This window comes from Cydia splendana, unplaced genomic scaffold (assembly GCF_910591565.1).
Source record: "Cydia splendana unplaced genomic scaffold, ilCydSple1.2 scaffold_92_ctg1, whole genome shotgun sequence".
Taxonomy (NCBI): domain Eukaryota; kingdom Metazoa; phylum Arthropoda; class Insecta; order Lepidoptera; family Tortricidae; genus Cydia; species Cydia splendana.
In genome coordinates, this window is record NW_026946910.1 from 201,199 (window position 1) to 221,721 (window position 20,523).

Consider the following 20,523-nt stretch of genomic DNA (forward strand, 5'->3'; position numbering starts at 1 on the left):
CAACACAATCAAATGCACTATCATAGGATCCCAGGACTCGACAGATACTTTAAGGTTGCTTAGACTGTTCAAACACTCCGTGGTTGTGTCTAAAAGTGACTTGATTTGGTTAGAAGTTTGCGAGTATATCTTTTTCTGCGAAAATAATCTCTTCATAATAGCATTAACAATGATTCTTTTGTTTCCGTAACGGTTCTTTAAAGTCTTCCAAGCTTCGTCGTAATTAGCGTCTGTTACTTGTATGTTCTTGAGTAAAGCTTGTGCTTCGCCAGTGACACTATTTTTCAAAAAATGCAACTTCACGACGTCGGATAACGAGCTGTTGTTGTGTATAAGTGACTCAAATATGTCTTGAAACGTTGGCCAATCTTCATAACTGCCACTGAAAACTGGTGGCTGTACGCGAGGTAACTTCACTTTATCGCCGGTTATATTGTAACGTTAGCGTTTCAACGCTCCCTGAGTGATCAATTTTGTCATAAAGGGTACTAAGAATAATCTTAAAAACTAAATAAATTATAAAAGGTAAAACTAAAATATAAGTGCCTAACTAAACAAATAATTCTACTGTAATATTATTGCTCGTGTAGCAATGTAGGCGCTTATCCATCGCGAAACACGTATGTGACGTATGTATCGTCATCGCGGGGCGCGAGGGGAGTTCATGCATATGGCTCGTTCATTTGGACTTCCGCGGCGGCGCGATGTGTTCGCTCCATCTTAAATTGTAACGGTCTCAAGCAAGACTCCAAAAATGTGCCGTCGGAAAATTAATAATTTGCAATAGAAACTATCGTTTTCTAAATTTATTTTGTGCGTGAGTGTTTTCCCCCGCTCGGGTGAGTGTTGCAAAATTATATTTTATAGCTACTATGTGCTAATTGTATCATTAGATAGTTATTTCTTCCTAATAAGGTGTGTGTTTAGCTTAATTGTAGTTAAGATCCTTTTATTACGCTTCGCCGCAGTAATTCTGTACAATTGGTTTCCTTTGTTCCTTGTAACATAACGAATTTCTACCCTCTTGCCTAAAAAGTGAAATCATGATTTGCAATTTCCAAGTAAATGTGTAGGTTAAATACAACTAGATTGCCAATGCTTAACATAATTGTTTTTCAATATAAATTCCACATTTACATGTTTTGAATTTAATAATTTTTACTGCATAAGTACTTACTCCATAGTACTGAGCCGATTTTGTATACTTCTACCACATCACTGATCACTATTTAATGCTTTGAGCTTGCCTTCCTTCTTCCTGCACTTTCATCTTGCGCTTTCTCTTCACGCGGCAAAATGTGGCAGGCAGTAACGCAAAATCGGACATTTTACTAAATGTCCAATAATGATAAATTCCAGGGGTCCTACCACCTACGCCTCCAACACTGGCTCCGGAGTCCACCTGCTGCCCTGCTGACCCGTGAAGACCTCAAGGCTGTGACGTCACCACCACTTACATGCGCAACCACCATAGCACCAAGCGCACAGCAGGGGAGTGGCACTTGTTCATGAGTTTGTGCAAGTGAATACGGGCTCGCTTTAAATTGTCTAAGGAACCACCTCTGAGATCTATAAATTTAATCTACCCTCAAATTTGGTTAATTTTACAAAATCGTTTTTTTTATTATTTTTAATATAGTTTTTTATCATGTATTAGTTGTTTTACTTCCTAGAACACTAAATAACAGCTAAACTGTTACAATATTAGAGCTGTCAGTGGCCGTACTGGCAGTATGATTACATTTACCAATCGAAAACGACGATAACATGTCCTTTATATCGCCACTTAAACAGAAGTATAAATCTTCATAAATGTAGTAATCTTCATTAACCAAATATGGTATATCCATTCGCTTTTCCGTAGGTGTACACTTAAGAAGGTCTTGATGCGCATTTTGAAATATACTCCAGTAGTGTTCTATGCTTTTTAATCGCGATTCAAGATACCCCTTTGTAAGTCGTGCTTTAGGACATTTCTTGAGATTTGTTTGAGTTTTTTGTAATATAGTTGCTGTATCTTGTAACAAACTTATTAATTGTTCCATATTTGATATTTTGTTTCACTAAATTTCACGTAAATATCCTTATATAAACGACGAAAAAGCTCAACCTTAATGTTGATTAGTTGCACTCAAATGTTTCATGTCTATTCACTTTATAACTTGCTATTTAATTGCAAAGTAAATGCAAAGATCAAAGTATTACACTTTAAATGCAAAGATCACAAAATGTTCACTATGAAAAAACAGTCGCCGGCCGCCTTATCGCTCTGGAATGCTTTTGTTCTCGGCTCCAGACTTCTTTGTTGCTATCCGGTTCGGTATGGACCATATGTTGCTTGTAATAAGGTTGATTTTGGATCTTGCTGTTTTTTGAAATAATACAAATGAGTGTTGCTTGTTCTACGATTTATTGAAGACTGAAGTGTGTTTAGGATAGTACGTATTAAATACGATATGCATGTGTGCCTGGGTCATGCATACATATAAGATTTTTAAAACAGCTTTAACAACAATATTTATAGTATTCATTATTTCTAGTTGTATGCATCATTAGAAACTAATTTACTTATAAGGTGTGATAGTTTTAACTTTTAGTATTTATTTATTACAATAATTTTCTTATATCTACTGGGCTGTCCATTTTTGGACATAGGCCTCCTCCCTCCTGTTCCACTCGTTCCTGTCGGCGGCTACTCGAGTCCAGGTGATGCCCGCCTCGGCGACGATGTCGTCTCGCCACGCGGGTACCAGTGCAGAATTTTCTCGCTCCATCGTCTGTCATTAGTGCGAGCCGTGTGCCCAGCCCATCGCCATTTTAATCTACAGGCCATTTCTGCTGCATCTATTATCTTTGTGCGACGGCGGATTTCTGAACTACCTATCTATCTATTTTCTATCTGTTAACTTAAGATTTAGCATACTTCTTTCGGCTGATCTTTGAAACACTTTGAGTTTGTGCGCAAGTTCTTTAGTTAATGGCCATGTTTGGCATCCATACAATAGAGTAGGCGTTACTACAGAGTCCATGACTTTTTTCTTTAATTTTGTGTCTAATTTAGACTTAAATATGTGTTTGTACGACCAGTATGCCTGCCAGGCTTTTTTAATTCGTCTCTCGACTTCTTGAATCGGGTCGCGATCCTTGATAGATATATTTTGGCCAAGGTACGTGTATTCTTTAACGTATTCTATAGTTTTGGATGATATTGTCGTAGATTTAGAGTCGCCGTTGGTCATAATACATGTCTTTTCGGGGTTCATTTCTAAACCACATTACTTTCATGTTGTAAAGTTTCCAGCATGTATACGAGCTCGTCGTGATGGTCGTCTGTCATCAAAACTATATCATCTGCGAAGCGTAGGTGATGAAGCCGTTCTCCATTTACAGAAATACCACAATTTTGCCAGTCTAGTCTTCGAAATATGTATTCTAGGAGAGCCGTAAATAAGTTGGGTGAGATTGGGTCTCCTTGTCTTACGCCACGTTTAATTTCGAAATACTCTCCTTTCTTTTCTAATTTAATTAGAGACTTTCCCCTGCTATATATTTCTGAAAGAATATTTATATATTTGCTGTCGACGCCCTGTTCTTCGAGTGCGATCCATAGCTTTTCGTGCGAAATGGTGTCGAAAGCTTTCGTGTAGTCCACGAAAGCTATGTAGAGTCGCTTGTTGTATTCACTATACTTCTCTATTACTTGTTGTAGAGTGAAAATGTGGTCGATTGTCGAATAGTTGCGTCTAAAACCTGCTTGCTCTACAGGTTATTCAAAATCTAATGTTTTTCGTATTCGGTTTAAAATTACAGTCGTAAATAATTTATACGTGGATTGGAGCAGACTTATAGGGCGATAATTATTTATTTTACATGGATCTCCTTTTTTAAATATTAGTGTAATATTCGATGTTTCCCATTCTCTAGGTATTTTTTCTTGTTTAATTATTTCATTGAATAGAGCTGTCAGATGAGGAGTTAGTGGTTCTCCTATTGCCTTTAGGATGTCGTTAGTTACGCCGTCTTCGCCAGGGCTTTTCATATTTTTCAATGTGTTTATAGCGTAATGTATTTCGTTTTCTAATAGCGGCGCTATATTAGTCGGTATTCTTTGTCCGTCTCTCAGAGTAGAGTCTTTGTTTTCAGAGTATAGAGTTTTGTAAAATGTAGTTGCTATTCTGATTATACTGTTACGGTTTGTATGTTGTCGACCTGTATCATCGATAAGCGAGGGTATCCACATTTTGTGGTCATTTATGCGTCTGCTTCCTCGTTTAGCGGATCCTCTTTTTGAAAGCTCCTCCTCTATAATATTCATTCGATGACGGAGTCTATTTTGTTTCAGTTTGTTGCGGATTTTTGAATATAATTGCTTAAGCTTCCTTTTTTCTAGAGCCGATTTAAATGTTTGATTCTTTAATTTTGTTCTCTCAGTTATTAGATTTTGTATTTTTTCTGTTATTATTGTAGTGTTTTTGTTCTTTGGGGCAATTTCAGGTGGTAGTTTTAAGGTGCAGTTTTTTATTTTGTTTTTAATCTTAGTGTAACTGTCCTGAATATTAATGTATGAAAGTGGTTCGGCGCATTCTGAATGAAAAATGTTTTTTAAGGACTCTTTTTCTATTGGATTATATTCCTTCACTTTAACTTTAAACGCTATTCTAGATTTTTTGTCTGATTTCAATATATAGCATGTTGCTCTAAGTAGTCTATGGTCCGTCGGGTGTGAGGTATTTATAACTTCTACATTTTGTACAGTTTTAATGTTCTGTTTTCGAGTTAAAATAAAGTCGATTTCATTATGAGCTTTTTCGTTTGGCGACTTCCACGTCCAATGAAGTTTTGGGTTTTTCCTAAAATGAGTGTTCATTATGTACAGTTCATGTTCAAGACAGAAGTCAATTAAGGTTTTACCTCGGCAATTCCTCCTAATGTAGGTAATAGGAAGAAAGATGATGCAACAATATGGATTCTAATAAAGTTATAATTTACTTACCGGGTAGTAACTAGTAATAATTGCGTTTTTCATTCATAGACAAAATTCCATTATTTTCAACCACAGGAAATTTTATACATTTCTTTTTTATTGCAGTGAGGATGTCCTGATTGTAAAAATCCAAGAGATTAGGTAGAGTATAATTTCTAATTATCTTTGTAAAAAATAAACGAATACGCTTAGCCCATACTTAATCCCAATAATAAAAAAAAAACAATACGAAATTTAGGTGTAAAAAAAATACAAAAAGTTATGTCCCAGCTGGGGATCGAACCGGGAACCTTCCGTTTATAAGCAAAAAAGCGACTGTTTACAAAACACACCATGATAGTTCTTAGCTAAGCTGACGAACTTCGGGTACTTATTCTCGCTTCGGTCAATTAAGTACCTGTCAACAAAATTGCACTAAACATGACGGCACTCCAAATTCTCGCCGTGGTCAGCCCGGCAACGTCGGAAATGGTATGGCAACGTCGCAAATGTATCTGTACACGACATTTGTGACACACACATACGTAAAATTGATGAAAAGTTAACTATGATTTTTGCATGATTTCTGTATGAAACATTGTTTTCCTATTAATTTCGCGCAAACGAATATTCGAAAGTAGAAAAATGGGGAAATATTTATGTACTAATAGTGTGTAGTTACTTAATGAACACGGATTGAATTTTGTATGAAAATCGAACCACCTTAAGTTTGTCACTAGTAGTAACGTAAGGCATGTGCAAACAAATGTCATTGTGAAGGATGAGGAATTGGAATTAGTTGATAGTACAGTTTTTCTTGGTATAACTTTAGATTCTAAACTTCAGTGGGGTCCCCATATTGCTACTCTTTCGAATAGAGTTCTGCAGCTTTTGCAGTGAGCAAAATCCGTCAGTTAACTGATGTGAAAACAGCTCGATTAGTATATTTTAGTTACTTCCATACCATTTTTGTTCTGCAGAAGCGGGCTATTCGAGCAATATATAAACTGAACCATAGAGACTCACTTAGATATAAATTCAAGGAAATTGACATAATGACAGTGCACTGTGAATATATTTATGAGAATATTCTGTATGTACATAAAAATATTGTTAATTTTAGGAAAAATTGTGACATTCATAATATTAATACTAGAAATAAACATAAGCTCGCAGTGCCCTTCACACGGCTCCATAAAATTAAAACATCATTCATGGGTAATTGTGTAAGATTTTATAATAAACTTCCAAACCATATTACTGAATCATCAATTAATAAATTTAAGAATTACGTATAGCGTAAACTTATTTCTAAAGCTTATTATACCACACAAGACTACATGAGTGATAAAACAACGTGGGATTAATTGTGACTCGAAATTGATAATTCAATGTATGTACTTCTTTGTTATGTTTTATTGACATTTAGATTTTATTCTAGAAACATTCTAGACTAGTATTTTTTATACAATTTTTATATTTGACGATCTTTTTGTAAAATTCTTAGTATTAAATTTGATCTGTATAATAATCCAATATTACTATGGAATAATATTAACATCAATAAATTGCTCTGATAATTAGCTTAAGATAATATATTATTATGTGAAACGTTCATAAGTGCTTGTTACTAGGCCGACATGAAGAAAGTATATTTGACTTGACTTGACTTGACTTGAGTCTTATGTAGGGTTACCAGATCCAAATTCCTGATTTGCGAATATTTTTCCTGACACTCATATCGGCGAGGGGTACAGGCTGGGGGGGGGGGGGGGGGCTATGTATGCTTGATACATTGTTTAAATTTGATTTGTTTTGGATTTATGTAAGTAAATTTGAATAATGTACCTTTTCAGGTTCATAATAGAAAAGTCTGTTAATTCACTAAAATTCCTGACATTTTCGTATTCCGGCCGCATTCCTGACAAACGGTCAAAATTCCTGACATGTCAGGAAAATTCCTGTCATCTGGTAACCCTAGTCTTATGTATCTTTCAGTAGGAGTAGCAGCGAAAGCGCTATTATTGTTTGTCCTTGTCACAGTCTCACATACTTTGTTCGCTTCCCTTCCCTTCACCTCACCTCTCCCCTCTAGCTCCTTCACCCTCGCCCCTCACCCCTCACCCCGCGGCATCGACCTTGAATGCTCACGTGTCGTCGAGGCGCCATAATGGCGGACCGTGCCGCATTCCACAATGCCCCTCTCCCGTTACCCCGCGGGGGGGGACATAACTATCTAAAGTGCGCTGGAAACCCCATATCTACTCTACTACTATGGACGGTTGCAGGATGATATCAATGCAGTCGTAGCATGGAGTGAAGAGAATCACCTTCTTTTTAACACCACTAAATGTAGTCATCACATTCTCTAGGGCAAAGCACCCTATCATCGGATTTGAACCGTATCGCCTGAATAGTGCTGGGCTAGAAAGGGTTTTTGATATACGAGATCTTGGGCTTATTATGGATCTCAACTTCCGAAAACATATAACTGTGACTTGTAAAACTACGTGCAAAACTTTTTGGGTTCATCATTAGTGAAGTATCTTAGGGTGCACTAGCTATCCAGGAACTTCTAGAAGAGAGAGAAAGCACAAGACACGTCCACTTGGTAACAACCATTTATTGAAAGAGAGCGATGATATGTAGGTATACATTAATCTGTCGCCGAGAATTGGTTCTACCCTCATACATAATTATACTCATATATTACACCTCCACCCTTATTTCTAACATGCATTTAAATTACAATTAACCTAGGTACATTAAAAGGATGATAAAGTATTTAGTCTATCTCGAAACCATATCTTTTTACAAGTGGTAACTTGTCCCTAGGTCTCAGTGTGGGCCGGGGAAGGTTGACCGGGGGGTCGGTGGGTTCTGACCTATTTGGTCGGGGTGGTGAGGGAGCTGCCACCGCTGCCCCACCAGATTCCTCAGAGCATTGATCTTGAACCGTTACACTAGATGTGTCGTTGCTCTCACTCCCCAAACCGTCCGACTCCTGGGTTGGTGATGATGGAGACGGATCCTCATATGAGCTCATCCAGCGACTTTTAAGTTGATCCACATGTCTATGAATGGGTGAACCGTTTTCCGCCGCAACTATGTAATTACGTGAAATTGTTTTTTCCTGAATTTTGCCATCTAACCATCTCTTACCCCCACTATAGTTCCTATACCATACATTTTCCCCCACGTTAAATTCCCTGGATGTACCGCCAGCGTAAGTTACTTGCTTTGTTTGCCGTTCTTTGACTCTGTCTTCTACCGATCCATCCTTTAACAAGTCTAGCCTGGAACGAAGCTTCCTACGCTGCAGTAGCTCTGCCGGTGATACCCCTGTGGTACTATGTTCTACATTTCGATACGCTAGAAGGTAAGCCTGCAACGCTGCATCTATATCGCCACCATCCCGCATAGCCTTTTTAATTGCCCGCTTGCACAACTTGACCGCCGCTTCCGCGGCCCCGTTGGACGCCGGATGGTATGCGGCCGCAAAGGTGACCTTGATCCGATTATGTGACATAAAACTATTATACTCGTGGCTCGTAAAGGGTGGTCCGTTATCTGAAACTACTTCCCGTGGTAAACCGAAACGCGCGAATGTCTCTCTTAATACCTTAATTACGGATTTCGCCGTGGTCGACTGCATTTGAAAAACCTCTAACCATTTAGAAGTCGAATCGATAAGAATCAAAAAAGTTCTACCCTGTACGGGTCCCAAGAAATCGATATGTAATCTGGTCCAGGCATCTGTCAAGTACCGCCAGGGCTGCGGCGGCGCGCGCGGCGGCGCCGAGCTCTCCGCCGCGCACGTGCCGCAGCTCCTGCAGGCACGCTCCACGTCCGCGTCGATGCCCGGCCACCACATCACACTGCGCACCATACTCTTCATTTTTACAATACCCATATGTCCCACATGCAGCTCCCGTAATAATTTTTCCCGCAGCACTTCTGGGATTACTAACCGGTAGCCCCAAACCATGCAGCCCCTATCCATATACAATTCGTTTCGTCGTAAAAAGTAAGGTTGGACCTCCCTATCGTTTACTGATAATGGCCACCCGGCCTGTAAGTAACTTACTATTTCATCAAACATCAAACATCAACATTTATTCAGCAAATAGGCCACAAGGGCACTTTTACACGTCATCATTGAATTTACATACATGCAAAAATAATAACATCAACAATTTTATAAAATAAAACTAAGAATTCAATCTAACGTATTACAATTACTAAGAGATGTATATGGTCTCTTAATGTCGAATTACATAAAAAATACAGATACAAAATACAAAAAAAAAACTATAATATTTAGAGGTGTAAATGTCTCTAGGTGTCAGAACTATAAGATTATATAGTTTATCAAGTTATCCTTAGAGATGTATAGGGTCTCCAAGAGTCAATATCCTGTATAATTAATACATTCATTAAGAGAAAAGAAACATACGAGAGCAGAATGAGGCGTCTCACTGTAATTAATTAATAAAAATAAAGTTACTAAGTATAATAGCTTGTGTTAGCTTAAACAGACCAGTCTCCACAAACAGTCTCCAAAAACAATTTGCCTTAATAAAGGATCTTTTTCTGTGCTAACCTGAACCATTTTTTTATCTATGGGTAAAAAATCTTGAACAAAATTCAAATACGTAACCTCTTTCGTTAAACCGACCGATCTTTTTACCGGTAAACGGGACAGGGCGTCTGCCGCGTTATTCTCACTGCGCACATATTCAATATTAAAATTATATCCGGCTAGCAATACCGCCCACCGTTGAAGTCTACTAGCTGCCATTACTGGTATTCCTTTCTTTTCGCCAAAAATAGATACCAGAGGCTTGTGGTCGGTTCGTAAAGTGAACTCTCTACCGTATAAATATTGGTGGAATTTCCTCACCCCAAATATTATACTTAGTGCTTCACGTTCAATTTGGGAATAGCCCTTCTCTGCTGCATTGAGTGTTCGTGACGCGTACGCTACCGGCCGTTCGCCGTCCGGCGTAATGTGAGACACCACAGCACCTACCCCCAAACTACTAGCGTCACATGTGAGAACCACCGGCAGATGGAGAGAATAATGAGCCAGGACTTCACTAGACATTAATATTTCTTTTATTCTCCTAAACGCCTCACTACACTCCTGGTTCCACTGAAAAGTAACCCCCTTCTTTAGTAACTTGTAAAACGGTGTGAGTATTGTACTAATATTTCGGACAAATTTCGCATAATACATTACTAAGCCTATAAACGAACGTAACTCAGTAATATTACTTGGTTCGGGAACTTTTTTTATTGCTTCTATTTTCTCGGGACACGTGTGTACACCTTGTTTACTGATAACGAAACCTAAATACGTCACCGACTTGGAAAAGAAAGTACACTTATCTTTCCTAACCTTCAGACCGTAAGTTTTGAGCCTCCTGAACACCTCGTGTAACGTTTTTAAATGCGTTTCGTCATCTTCCCCGGTTATTATCAGATCGTCTAAAAAAATACCTACACGCGGTAAATCTCCGAACAGCTGTTCTAATTTCCTCTGAAAAATACCAGGGCTCGAAGCTAAGCCGTATATAAGTCGATTGTACATGAACAAGCCTTTATGAGTGTTTATGACTGTAAACCGTTTGGACTCATCTAATTCAAATTGTGCGTATGCTTGTGATAAATCTAATTTTGTAAATCGATTCCCTCCATGTAATTTAGCAAGTAAGTCATCAACTCGTGGCAGCGGGAAACGGTCCACTTCCAAACATTTGTTGAGGGTTAATTTAAAGTCAGCACATACCCGAATGGTTCCATCTTTTTTCATCACCGGAACAATAGGCGTAGCCCAGTCGGACGAGTTTACCGGAGTGATCACACCGTCCGCCACCAGCTGATCGAGCGCGCGCTCAACCGGCTCGCGCAGCGCGTACGCCAGCGGCCGCGCGCGCAGGAACACGGGCGCCGCGCCCTCGCGCAGCCGGAACCCCACCGTTCCGCCGGTAAACCTTCCCAAGCCGTCTTCAAACACTTCACAATATCTGGAACTGAAATCGTTTATATCAAAAATATGTTTCGTACTGACATTATTACAATTTACCGATTTTACTACGTCAGGCAGAATTCCTAATTCTTCTATCCACTGTCTGCCGAGTAAACTCGTTTTCCCGTTAACCATGACATACAAATCTAAATCTTTACATTTTTTATTATATTGAACCGAAGGTAATATTTTACCTATGGGTGTGACATTAATGTCCGTATAATAACACAAATTCAAATCGCTAGCTTTTAACGGATACTCAGAAAATAATTGTTTATAAAAATCATAGCTAATACAAGATATCGGACTGCCCGTATCTACTTCCATTACTAAATTTACATTATTCACTCGTAATTGCACCATGTAAGGCCCATACTTCTTAAACTTTTTAGCCTCTATAGAAAAGTTATTTACCTCGTCACTGGCGTTACTGTCCCTGTCTGAATACTCGTAGACTGCCCGCTCTTCTAACATCGCATGAAATGCGACGTTTTTCCTCAAATTTGGACACATTTTCTTAAGATGCCCTTCTTTGTTACATACTCTGCACACGTAGGCCTTAAATTTACACGAGCTCTGCCCATGTTGCCCTCCGCACGCCGAACATTGTTGCGTTTGTGCACCCTTCCAGTGCGCACTGTTCCTAACGGCTCGTCGCTTGCCCGCGCCCGCGCCCTTTGTACCGTCGCACTGCGTGACCTTTGGACCGCGCGGTCCATAACGCTCTGTACTGGCCGCCTCCGCCGACTGCCGCTTGTCCCGCTTCACCGCGGCCAGCTGATGCACTGCCGTTGCCATCATGGACGATGATACTCCCTCCTCTGTTATAGACCGGTCCTGTACCAGCGCCGCATGACTTTCCGCAGCTTCCATCGCCACCGCCATTTTAAATGCTCTTTCAAATGTTAGGTTATCTTCCGTAAATAACTTTTGCCGAATGCTATCATTACGGATGCCACACACAAATTGGTCTCGTAAATTATCTTTTAAATTGGCTTCTTGAAAATCACAATCTTTTGTTAACTTTTTTAACTCCGCAGTATATTCTGCAATGGTTTCGTCACATCTTTGTGCCCTCTGACGAAATTTAAATCGTTCGGCCATGGTACTCCGTGTCGGCTGTAGGTGCTTTTTCATAAGTGCCACGAGGTCATCATATTTTTTTGTTGACAGTTTGTCCGGTGAACATAAATTTGCCATGAGTTCGTACGCTTCACTACCCATGACGGTGATTAAAGTTGGTACTTGCACTGCCGGCTTAACGTCGTTAGCCAAAAAAAATTGTCCCAAGCGCTCCACATACAAGTCCCAATTATCCTTATGGACATCGAAAGCACCAATCTTACCGACCGACATTGTCACTGCGATATTCACTCTCGTCCACTAAAAAAAACGTTTCACACGCGTTCACAGTTCGATTTCGTCGCCACTGAAGTATCTTAGGGTGCACTAGCTATCCCGGAACTTCTAGAAGAGAGAGAAAGCACAAGACACGTCCACTTGGTAACAACCATTTATTGAAAGAGAGCGATGATATGTAGGTATACATTAATCTGTCGCCGAGAATTGGTTCTACCCTCATACATAATTATACTCATATATTACAATTAGAACAGCTGCCCAAATTACAAGTCTTAGGCCAGCGTTGGCGCTCTATTTTGCCTATGTTCGGAGTCGGTTGGAGTATGGAACTATCGTGTGGGATCCGCATGAGGCAAAGTATACGCTCGTGCTTGAAAGAGTGCAGCGCAAATTTGCCAGGTTTGCCTATAAAAAGATGTTTGGCTACTATCCCTTTCTCTACCCTTCCCGCTTTGTCTTGGGCATGGTTGGCCTGAACTCTCTGGAACTCAGGCGCAAAAAGCTCCTCGTAGCGCATTTCCACTCTTTGTTCTGGGGTAGAGTCGACAATCCTAGTGTCCTGGGCCGCGTGGGGCTGGCTGTTCCGTTACCCAGCTTCTGTCCAATGGAAGGGGATTCGGTTTGGGGTGGCGCACGTCCCGCACGAAGGCGTAGGCGCCTACTGGCAGGCCCTGTGACGCGGACTGTACGTGCTGCGAGTGCGCCTTCCGCTCGGGCCATCGCACTTATAAATAATCAGCTGATGCAGGTCCCGGATGCTGACATCTTTGCTAACCAGTTAGGTATTTTCCTAGAAGCTGTCGTACCTGTTCTCGACTCTATGTAAATTAATTGTATTATTTTTATTTTTATTGACTTATTTTTTTATTTGTTTATGTTATACTGACTTATTGATAGTGACATTTATTTATTCTGTGATTTCTGTTTAATTAATTGGTATATTCTGTGACTTAATTTATTTTGTGACTTAATTGTATGCCTGTTATGCACAACTGTTTAGAAATTAAAACCAAAATATTATTTTGCTAATCCGCGAAAAGATAACGTGCTAGTCAATCAGTGCTAACCCGTTATACTTACTTGCGTATTTTTACATGCAATTAATATTCCCACCCTCCCACCGCAAAAATAAATACGCAAATAAATATAACAAACCACCACCAAAAGAATAAACCTCGACACGTGTTTCGCCTCTCTACGAGGCATCCTCAGGAGTTGTTGACGGTCTGACGCCCGGCAACGGAACGGGTGTTCCGTTGCCGGGCGTTATTTATTTTTGCGGTGGGAGGGTGGGAATATTAATTGCATGTAAAAATACGCAAGTAAGTATAACGGGTTAGCACTGATTGACTAGCACGTTATCTTTTCGCGGATTAGCAAAATAATATTTTGGTTTTAATTAGTATGGATTTCCGCAAAGTAACGCCTGATTCTATTCACAACTGTTTAGTTTTAAGTAGTGTCCGACCGAAACATGTTTTTTTGCCGAAACCGAAACCGAAACCGAATGTTCGGCTTTGGCTCTAGTTTCGGCCGAAACCGAAACCGAAACCGAACCTTTTGTAGACTTGTTAAAATCGTTGAAAAAATGTTATAAAACCGCTTTACAGACATATTATGGGGCTGTCAATACCCAATGTCCTTGAAATTGATGTTACTTAAGCAGTTTTTTAAGAAAGTTACTAGAGTTAGACCAAGATAATTCTGCAACGATTTGATAACACACGCAGTGCATGTGTTATTTTAAACGTCAAAACTTCTATGAAATTATGACGTATAAATTACATTTGCACTAGTTGCACTGCGTATGCTATCAAAATAATTGCAGTAATTTCTTGGTCTAACTCTATTCATTCACTAGTCAAGCCAACACCTAGATACAGGGTCAACCAAAAACGCGAGCGCAGCGAGCGCGAATTTTATTGTTGACAATATCGCAAGGCCGGGTACCGATCTTCACGTGGGCCTAAACGTCCGAAGTGCCCCAGTGAGGCGAACTTTCATGCGAAGTCAAAGCCGTGCTTCAGGCTTCAGGATAAGTAGTTGAGCACAGAGACTCCAACCAATGTCCATTGTATTAAAAAGCGAGATATTTCCTTGAGCGCTGGTGGCCTAGCGGTAAGAGCGTGCGACTTTCAATCCGTAGGTCGCAAGGTACAAACCCCGGCTCGTAGGAATGACTTTTTCGGAATTTACTTATATACGAAATATCATTTGATATTTACTATTTGCTTTTCGGTGAAGGAAAAACATAGTGAGGAAGCCGGACTAGTCCCGATAAGGCCTAGTTTACTCTCTGGCTTCGAAGGTCAGTCTGATGGCAGTCGCTTTCGTAAAAACTAGTACCTACGCCAATTCATGGGATTAGTTGTCAATTGGACCCCAGGCTCCCATGAGCCGTGGCAAATATTCCGGGATTACGCGAGGAAGATGATGAGTTTTCTTATTTCTTTGCCCAGGCCTAGTACCATGCGACAGTGCTATCTCATTTACTCCGATACAATTAGACAGTTATAGGTATTAACAGCCTCTTAAGATTGCGTCGACCGTCTAGTAGCGCCCTCATTAGTGGAATTGTGTTTTATAATAAACCAATTAATTTCTGTACCTATACATTAATCAGTATAATTATGTAGGTAGAGGTTATATTAATATTGTTATCCTACTTATTCCCCAACTTTTGGTCTTTGTCTTATAGTTTAGTTTCATAGTACGAAGTACCATTTCGTAAGTTTCGGCCCGGCCGTAAGGTTCGGCCGTTTTTTGGCCGAAACCGAAACTACAGCCGAAACATGATTTTTTGGCCGAAACTGGCCGAAACCGAAACCGAAACCGAACCTTCGGTCGGACACTAGTTTTAAGTTTATCGTACCTATACCGTGTAAGCGTTTTGGTGAATCACTGTTAGCTTATATGTGGGAAATAAAAGAAATGAAATTTGCGGTTGTTTTTGTGGCTGGTTGTTATCAAATGTATGGAGTTTGTAGTTTACTAACCGCAAAAAGGCCCAGTAAGTTTTTTTTTATAATACCACGTCGGTGGCAAACAAACATACGGTCCGCCTGATGGTAAGCAGTTATTGTAGCCTTTGGACGCCTGCAATTTTAGAGTTGATGGAAGCGCGTTGCCGACTGCAAAAAGACCCAATAAGTTTGTTTTAAAATATGGGGCATATATCGGCGTTTTTTTTAATACCACGTCGGTGGCAAACTAGCATCCGGCTCGTCTGATGGTAAGCAGCCACCGTAGCCTTTGGACGCCTGCAACTTTAGAGTTGATACATGCGTATAGGAACAGTTTAGCTATGTCAGCTCATATTCAAGTGCGCGTGCACCGCGATATGAGCTGACTAGCCAAAAGCTTAGGAATAGCTTTAAGGAACTACGGGACGCCAGTCCCGCCTGAACCTACGTCCGATCAACTTGGTTGTTTTAATATACGGAGTTAATATGAAAATTGATTATCATTCCATACCAAATAGGTCACCCAGAAACTAGATATATTTCTAGTACGAGGGCTGCTACTTATGTATCAACCACAACCTATTTAGTAAGTTTAAAAGTGTTCGCCTGCAAAACAAACTAAAGTCTTTGCAAAAAGTACCAAGTAAAACGGCATTTTTACAAAAAAGCATACTTGGAATGGCTCACAAAATATATAACAAGTTACCGGCGAATATAATAGCATGTAAGGACAAGGATAATGTTTTTAAAAGAAACCTAAAAGCTTTTCTTACCGAGAAAGCATACTACTCTATAACAGAATTTTTGACTGATTTGTAAATTAAAGTGTATTGACAACGGATCCTGACCACTATTATCACATAATATTAAGATTACTTTTCTAATTACCTATTATTAAGATTTACTGCATGAGATAACCCTGTTTTGACTATTATTGTTTATCTGTGATATTATGATTAGAGTGTGTATTTTTATTGAATTTGTATGCCAATAGGCACGACATAGTGATACTGAAACATTTATTTAACATCTTGTAACTTACCTATGTTGACCAAATAAATCTTTGAATCTTTGAATTTTTTTTTATATATGGTTTTATTGCCTTTGTATTTGTCCACCAAGATGAATGATGCACTTTTGTATAAATGTTGAAACGACTTTTCATAGCACTTTTTCCATTCTGATCTTGGTATACAAGACGTGCATTTTGTACGCAAGAACGGCTCTTTCGCGAGTTTTTCTTTTTTTTTAACCAAATGTTCATGTAATATCTTACAAATGCTCGTCATACTATTGCCATGAGATGCCTCTATCTTGCGATATATACTATGACCATCTTGCATTATGAGTTCGCTCACAGCATCTATATTTTGTGGGATAACAGCCGATTTTGAGCGTTTCTTTTTTAATTCGTCCTACCGTAAATACCGTAATATACTACGACCACAATTTAACTCACTAAAACATTGACCTTCGATGGAACTTACTCCCCAAAAGTCGAAAAAAGTCGATCCATGCACTATTTTTGAGTTTAACTCCGAACATCTATTAACTGTCCTTGGTTAAATAAGACAGCATCCTTTTAAAAACAGTGTTTTGTATTTCCATTATTCTGATACATTGATTTTTCTTTAAATATCCACCGTATCGACTCTTGAGTTCAGCTCCGATCGTCTAATGGCCACCTGCGCACCCTACCGCCATTTTTCTGGTAAAAAATCAGCTACTACCCTTTTAGTTTTACAATTTGATTTTATGAGTTTTGGGAGGATGCTAACAGTCGGCCATTCTGCAGTCGGAATGTCCTCATTCCGATATGTCTCGGCCATTCTAAATAATTAGGGTATGGCCCCATACCCAAATTAATCGAATTCACCATAGTCTAATAAAACATGGTCTTCCATTCCCAGAGTGACACGGGCCTACGTCACAACAACATGGCCGCTATATATAGCGCTATCGCATATTATCATATAGCGCTGTCGCATGATGACGTAGGCCCGTGTCAGTTAGGTGACCTAGAAAAGACGGGAATGGAGTACCAGGCGGAGTATATTATTATACCATGGAATTCACATCACATTCATAACAAAAATATTTAACAAAACCGATTTACATTCTTGAATTAAAGGAAAAAAATATTATGGTAGGTATATAACATTAGTTCTTGGTTTGATTATTGTTTTAGTAATATATTATTTTCAAGGTATAGGTTTACCATAAATACACATTAAAACAATAAATTAATATTTACTCAAAATTCGAAGTAGCATAGCAACATAACAATTTTCTTTACTTATATATATATTTTTTCTTCAATCACTAGGTATTTTAGTCACCGTATCACTGTTCTAATTAGTCAAATATTTATTAATTTATTTAGACATTTAAATCAGGCAACAAGGCCCATATTACAAATACCTTACAGACTAACATATATATGCAATTTATAAACTTAAAACGAAACACTATTTAGGCGACAAAACGGCTTGGCTCCGTTGAATCGTCTGGTCTTGTGTCGGATTCGGCAGTTTGCTCCGGAACCTCCGAAACACGACACCCTTCGGCCAGAAGTTGGCACACTCGATGGTCCCCTGCAGCGGTCGCGGCACGCGCACCACTAAAAACAAAGTTGAAGTGCACGTAGTGGCGCGATCGAAGCTGGAACACCCTCAGCGTGCAGCAGCATATAGGTAACAATTGAATAATCTCATGCGACTTCACTTGAAGCAAAAATAGCTCGTGTGTTGATCTTCAGTTATATTTGGCCATCCAAGGGTCGGTCTTCACTACACTTGGCTTTCAGACAGCCTAAACTACTTATATTTTAGGCCACCCGAGCCAGACTTCGTTCGTCATCTCCGCTTCACATTTTCGTCCTGGGTAATTTCCGACTACCCAGTAACGTCCACGATTTCTTGTGAGTCCTGGGTAATATCCGATTACCCAGCAACGTCCACGTTCCTTGCGCGTCCTGGGTAATTTCCGATTACCCAGCGATGTCCACAATTCCTTGCGAGTCCTGAGCAATTTCCGATTACTCAGCGACACCCGCGGTCCGATGTGCGTCCCGAGAACTTTCCGATTTCCCGGGGACGGCCACCGTCTCTTGTATCTGCAACTGTTAGAATAAGCATGAACATCTGTTACCTATGCTTATGCCAGCTTTTTACATCAATCAATTCTTAATAATAATAGTCAACAAGAGCATAACATAAAGACGAGCAAGCCGTAAGATGGTCCGGCTACGGCTGTCGTAAAAAGAAACCCGAAAACTTCAAAGAGTATATGCTCATCATTAAATAGGCGATAAGTGGCAAATAAAAACATTAAAATACGTGCACCGCCAACAGCCTGCGGCCCGGCACCATCGTAACGCAGTCCAACGATCAAACTGCTCCTGAAACTTGGCGGACTTCATTAAATTCAATAAATATCACTCCAGTGACAAACTGAACAACGCCGCGCACACATTGAATTTATAAAGAAAACAGCAATACAATTGTCTAACCGTACATCTGTCAAATGCAAATCTTGAACACCTCACGCTGCAGCACGACTTAAAGCGAAGGACCTGCACCACAAATACGTTTGGACCCGCAACGAACGCTTCTTACGCGTCGCGGACATGTACTTTAGGAAAGGCGATAATTCGGACTATAATTGGACTCGGGACACTCAAACTTTAAATCATCTGAATTCATTTTAAGATTATGTTCCACCATTTTCCACGTCTTATTTATTTCCTGTATACTTAACATTAAAATCTTTACAAATTTCAAATCACATGTTGTCACAAACCGTCATTTTGTAGGAATGTAGATATGTAGTTATTGTTATTATGACATCATTGTAGGTAGATACTTACAGATATATGATTACATGAAGGAGTGTTCAGTAGTGTGTTCTCAGATGATTTGTGGATAACTTAGTCTTGCCAGGGACTTGCCAGCGTCCCTTAACAACTTCAAGCAACATAATTATAATTACGTTTCCGATAACCAAAATAACATCCTTGATTTAGTACTCACTAGGCACTACTTCAGACTTTGAAGTCAGTCCAGCTGAGGGTATAGGTACTAAGTAAAATTGATCTCTATTAGCCACCCATTAGGTAGGTATTACAAATTGAATTTCAAACAAAAGAGTCATCTCAATCCTCGTAAATACAATCTTGTCCCACTTTATGCAACTGATTACGACAATATTATAATTTGTGTCTTTAATAAATCAAGTAAGAGAAAGTATCTCATCATATGATGGTTCACCAAAGATTGGATTGGGATACTTAAAGAAATAAAGGAAAACAATGTTAGAATTCGTTACAAAAAGAATGAGAACTCTTTAGATGAAAATCCGCCAGCGTATTCATTTTCTTTCTTTTTTTAAAGGTAAGTAGTGACAAATTGATTGTGCACTGTTATGATTCATATAATTATTAACATGCTTGAAAACTGATTGCAAGTTAGTTCCTGATATTTGGTGTTTTGATACGAATATACGTAGTTGCTCAGGGACGTATCCGGCTTCGATGGCAAATGGAATGACTGTTGCATCTAACCAGTGTAGAGGTGTAAGTATAGCACGTAAGTACTAATGTTTATATGTGTGTAATCTCTAGTATATAAGGCTAACGTACTCCAAATAAAGAGAGTTCATCTATGACTTTCGTTGTTATCACTTGTCTCCAACTCCCGTCCCTACATGGCGACCCTGCCAGTAGCCGCGGTGAGCGCGTGTTTTAGTGTTAAATACCGCGGAATAGTTCGGACAATTAAATAAAATGTGCGGGACAAATTCTAAATAAGCTTCTGACATGAAGCAATGGACATATTGTTGTATGTTTGTGTTTTTGCAATAATTTCTTTTGGGCCGTGTCATTGACACTTCGTAGTGCGTGAAAACCTTTTATGGACCGAGCGTGAGTCAACGAACGTTGCACCTTTGTTCGCATAAATGGGACAGATGGTTAGTACGAACTTTTGAGTGGAAATTGTGAAAATGGGAAACACCAGGTCGACGGCCACACCATCTGCGCCGAGTCAAGACATCTTGACTCAAGTCGGATAGGAGAACGTGATTGAGCAAAGTCACAACAACGTCGTCGAGCATGTTGGCACCACAAATTGGTATCTGTTCCTGCTCCTGATTGCTGTGTGTCTGGCCTTTGGGTTCCTGGTCATCAGGTACATCAATAAGGCATT

The 20,523-nt window shown here is 39.5% G+C and overlaps 1 protein-coding gene across 1 annotated transcript; it reads right to left on the reverse strand.

The window, feature by feature from the left end:
• Nucleotides 1-2,627: 2,627 nt before the first annotated feature.
• Nucleotides 2,628-12,431, reverse strand: LOC134805952 (uncharacterized). The gene is made up of 6 exons (XM_063779133.1): nucleotides 11,254-12,431; nucleotides 10,755-10,992; nucleotides 10,365-10,505; nucleotides 8,731-8,841; nucleotides 8,199-8,471; nucleotides 2,628-2,777 (listed from the first exon to the last, which is right to left on the reverse strand). Exons 1-6 carry the CDS (start codon nucleotides 12,348-12,350, stop codon nucleotides 2,628-2,630), a joined length of 2,010 nt encoding a protein of 669 aa, XP_063635203.1. The 5' UTR covers nucleotides 12,351-12,431.
• Nucleotides 12,432-20,523: the final 8,092 nt, after the last annotated feature.

Coding starts and splice junctions, on each gene's coding strand:
- LOC134805952 (XM_063779133.1), bottom strand. CDS start 12,350: ATGTCGGTCGGTAAGATTGGTGCTTTCGATGTCCATAAGGATAATTGG. Junction 8,842..10,364: donor TCAAAACTTACGGTCTGAAG/GTTAGGAAAGAT, acceptor TATGGTGCGCAG/TGTGATGTGGTGGCCGGGCA. Junction 2,778..8,198: donor AAGAACGGCAAACAAAGCAA/GTAACTTACGCT, acceptor CACTAATGACAG/ACGATGGAGCGAGAAAATTC.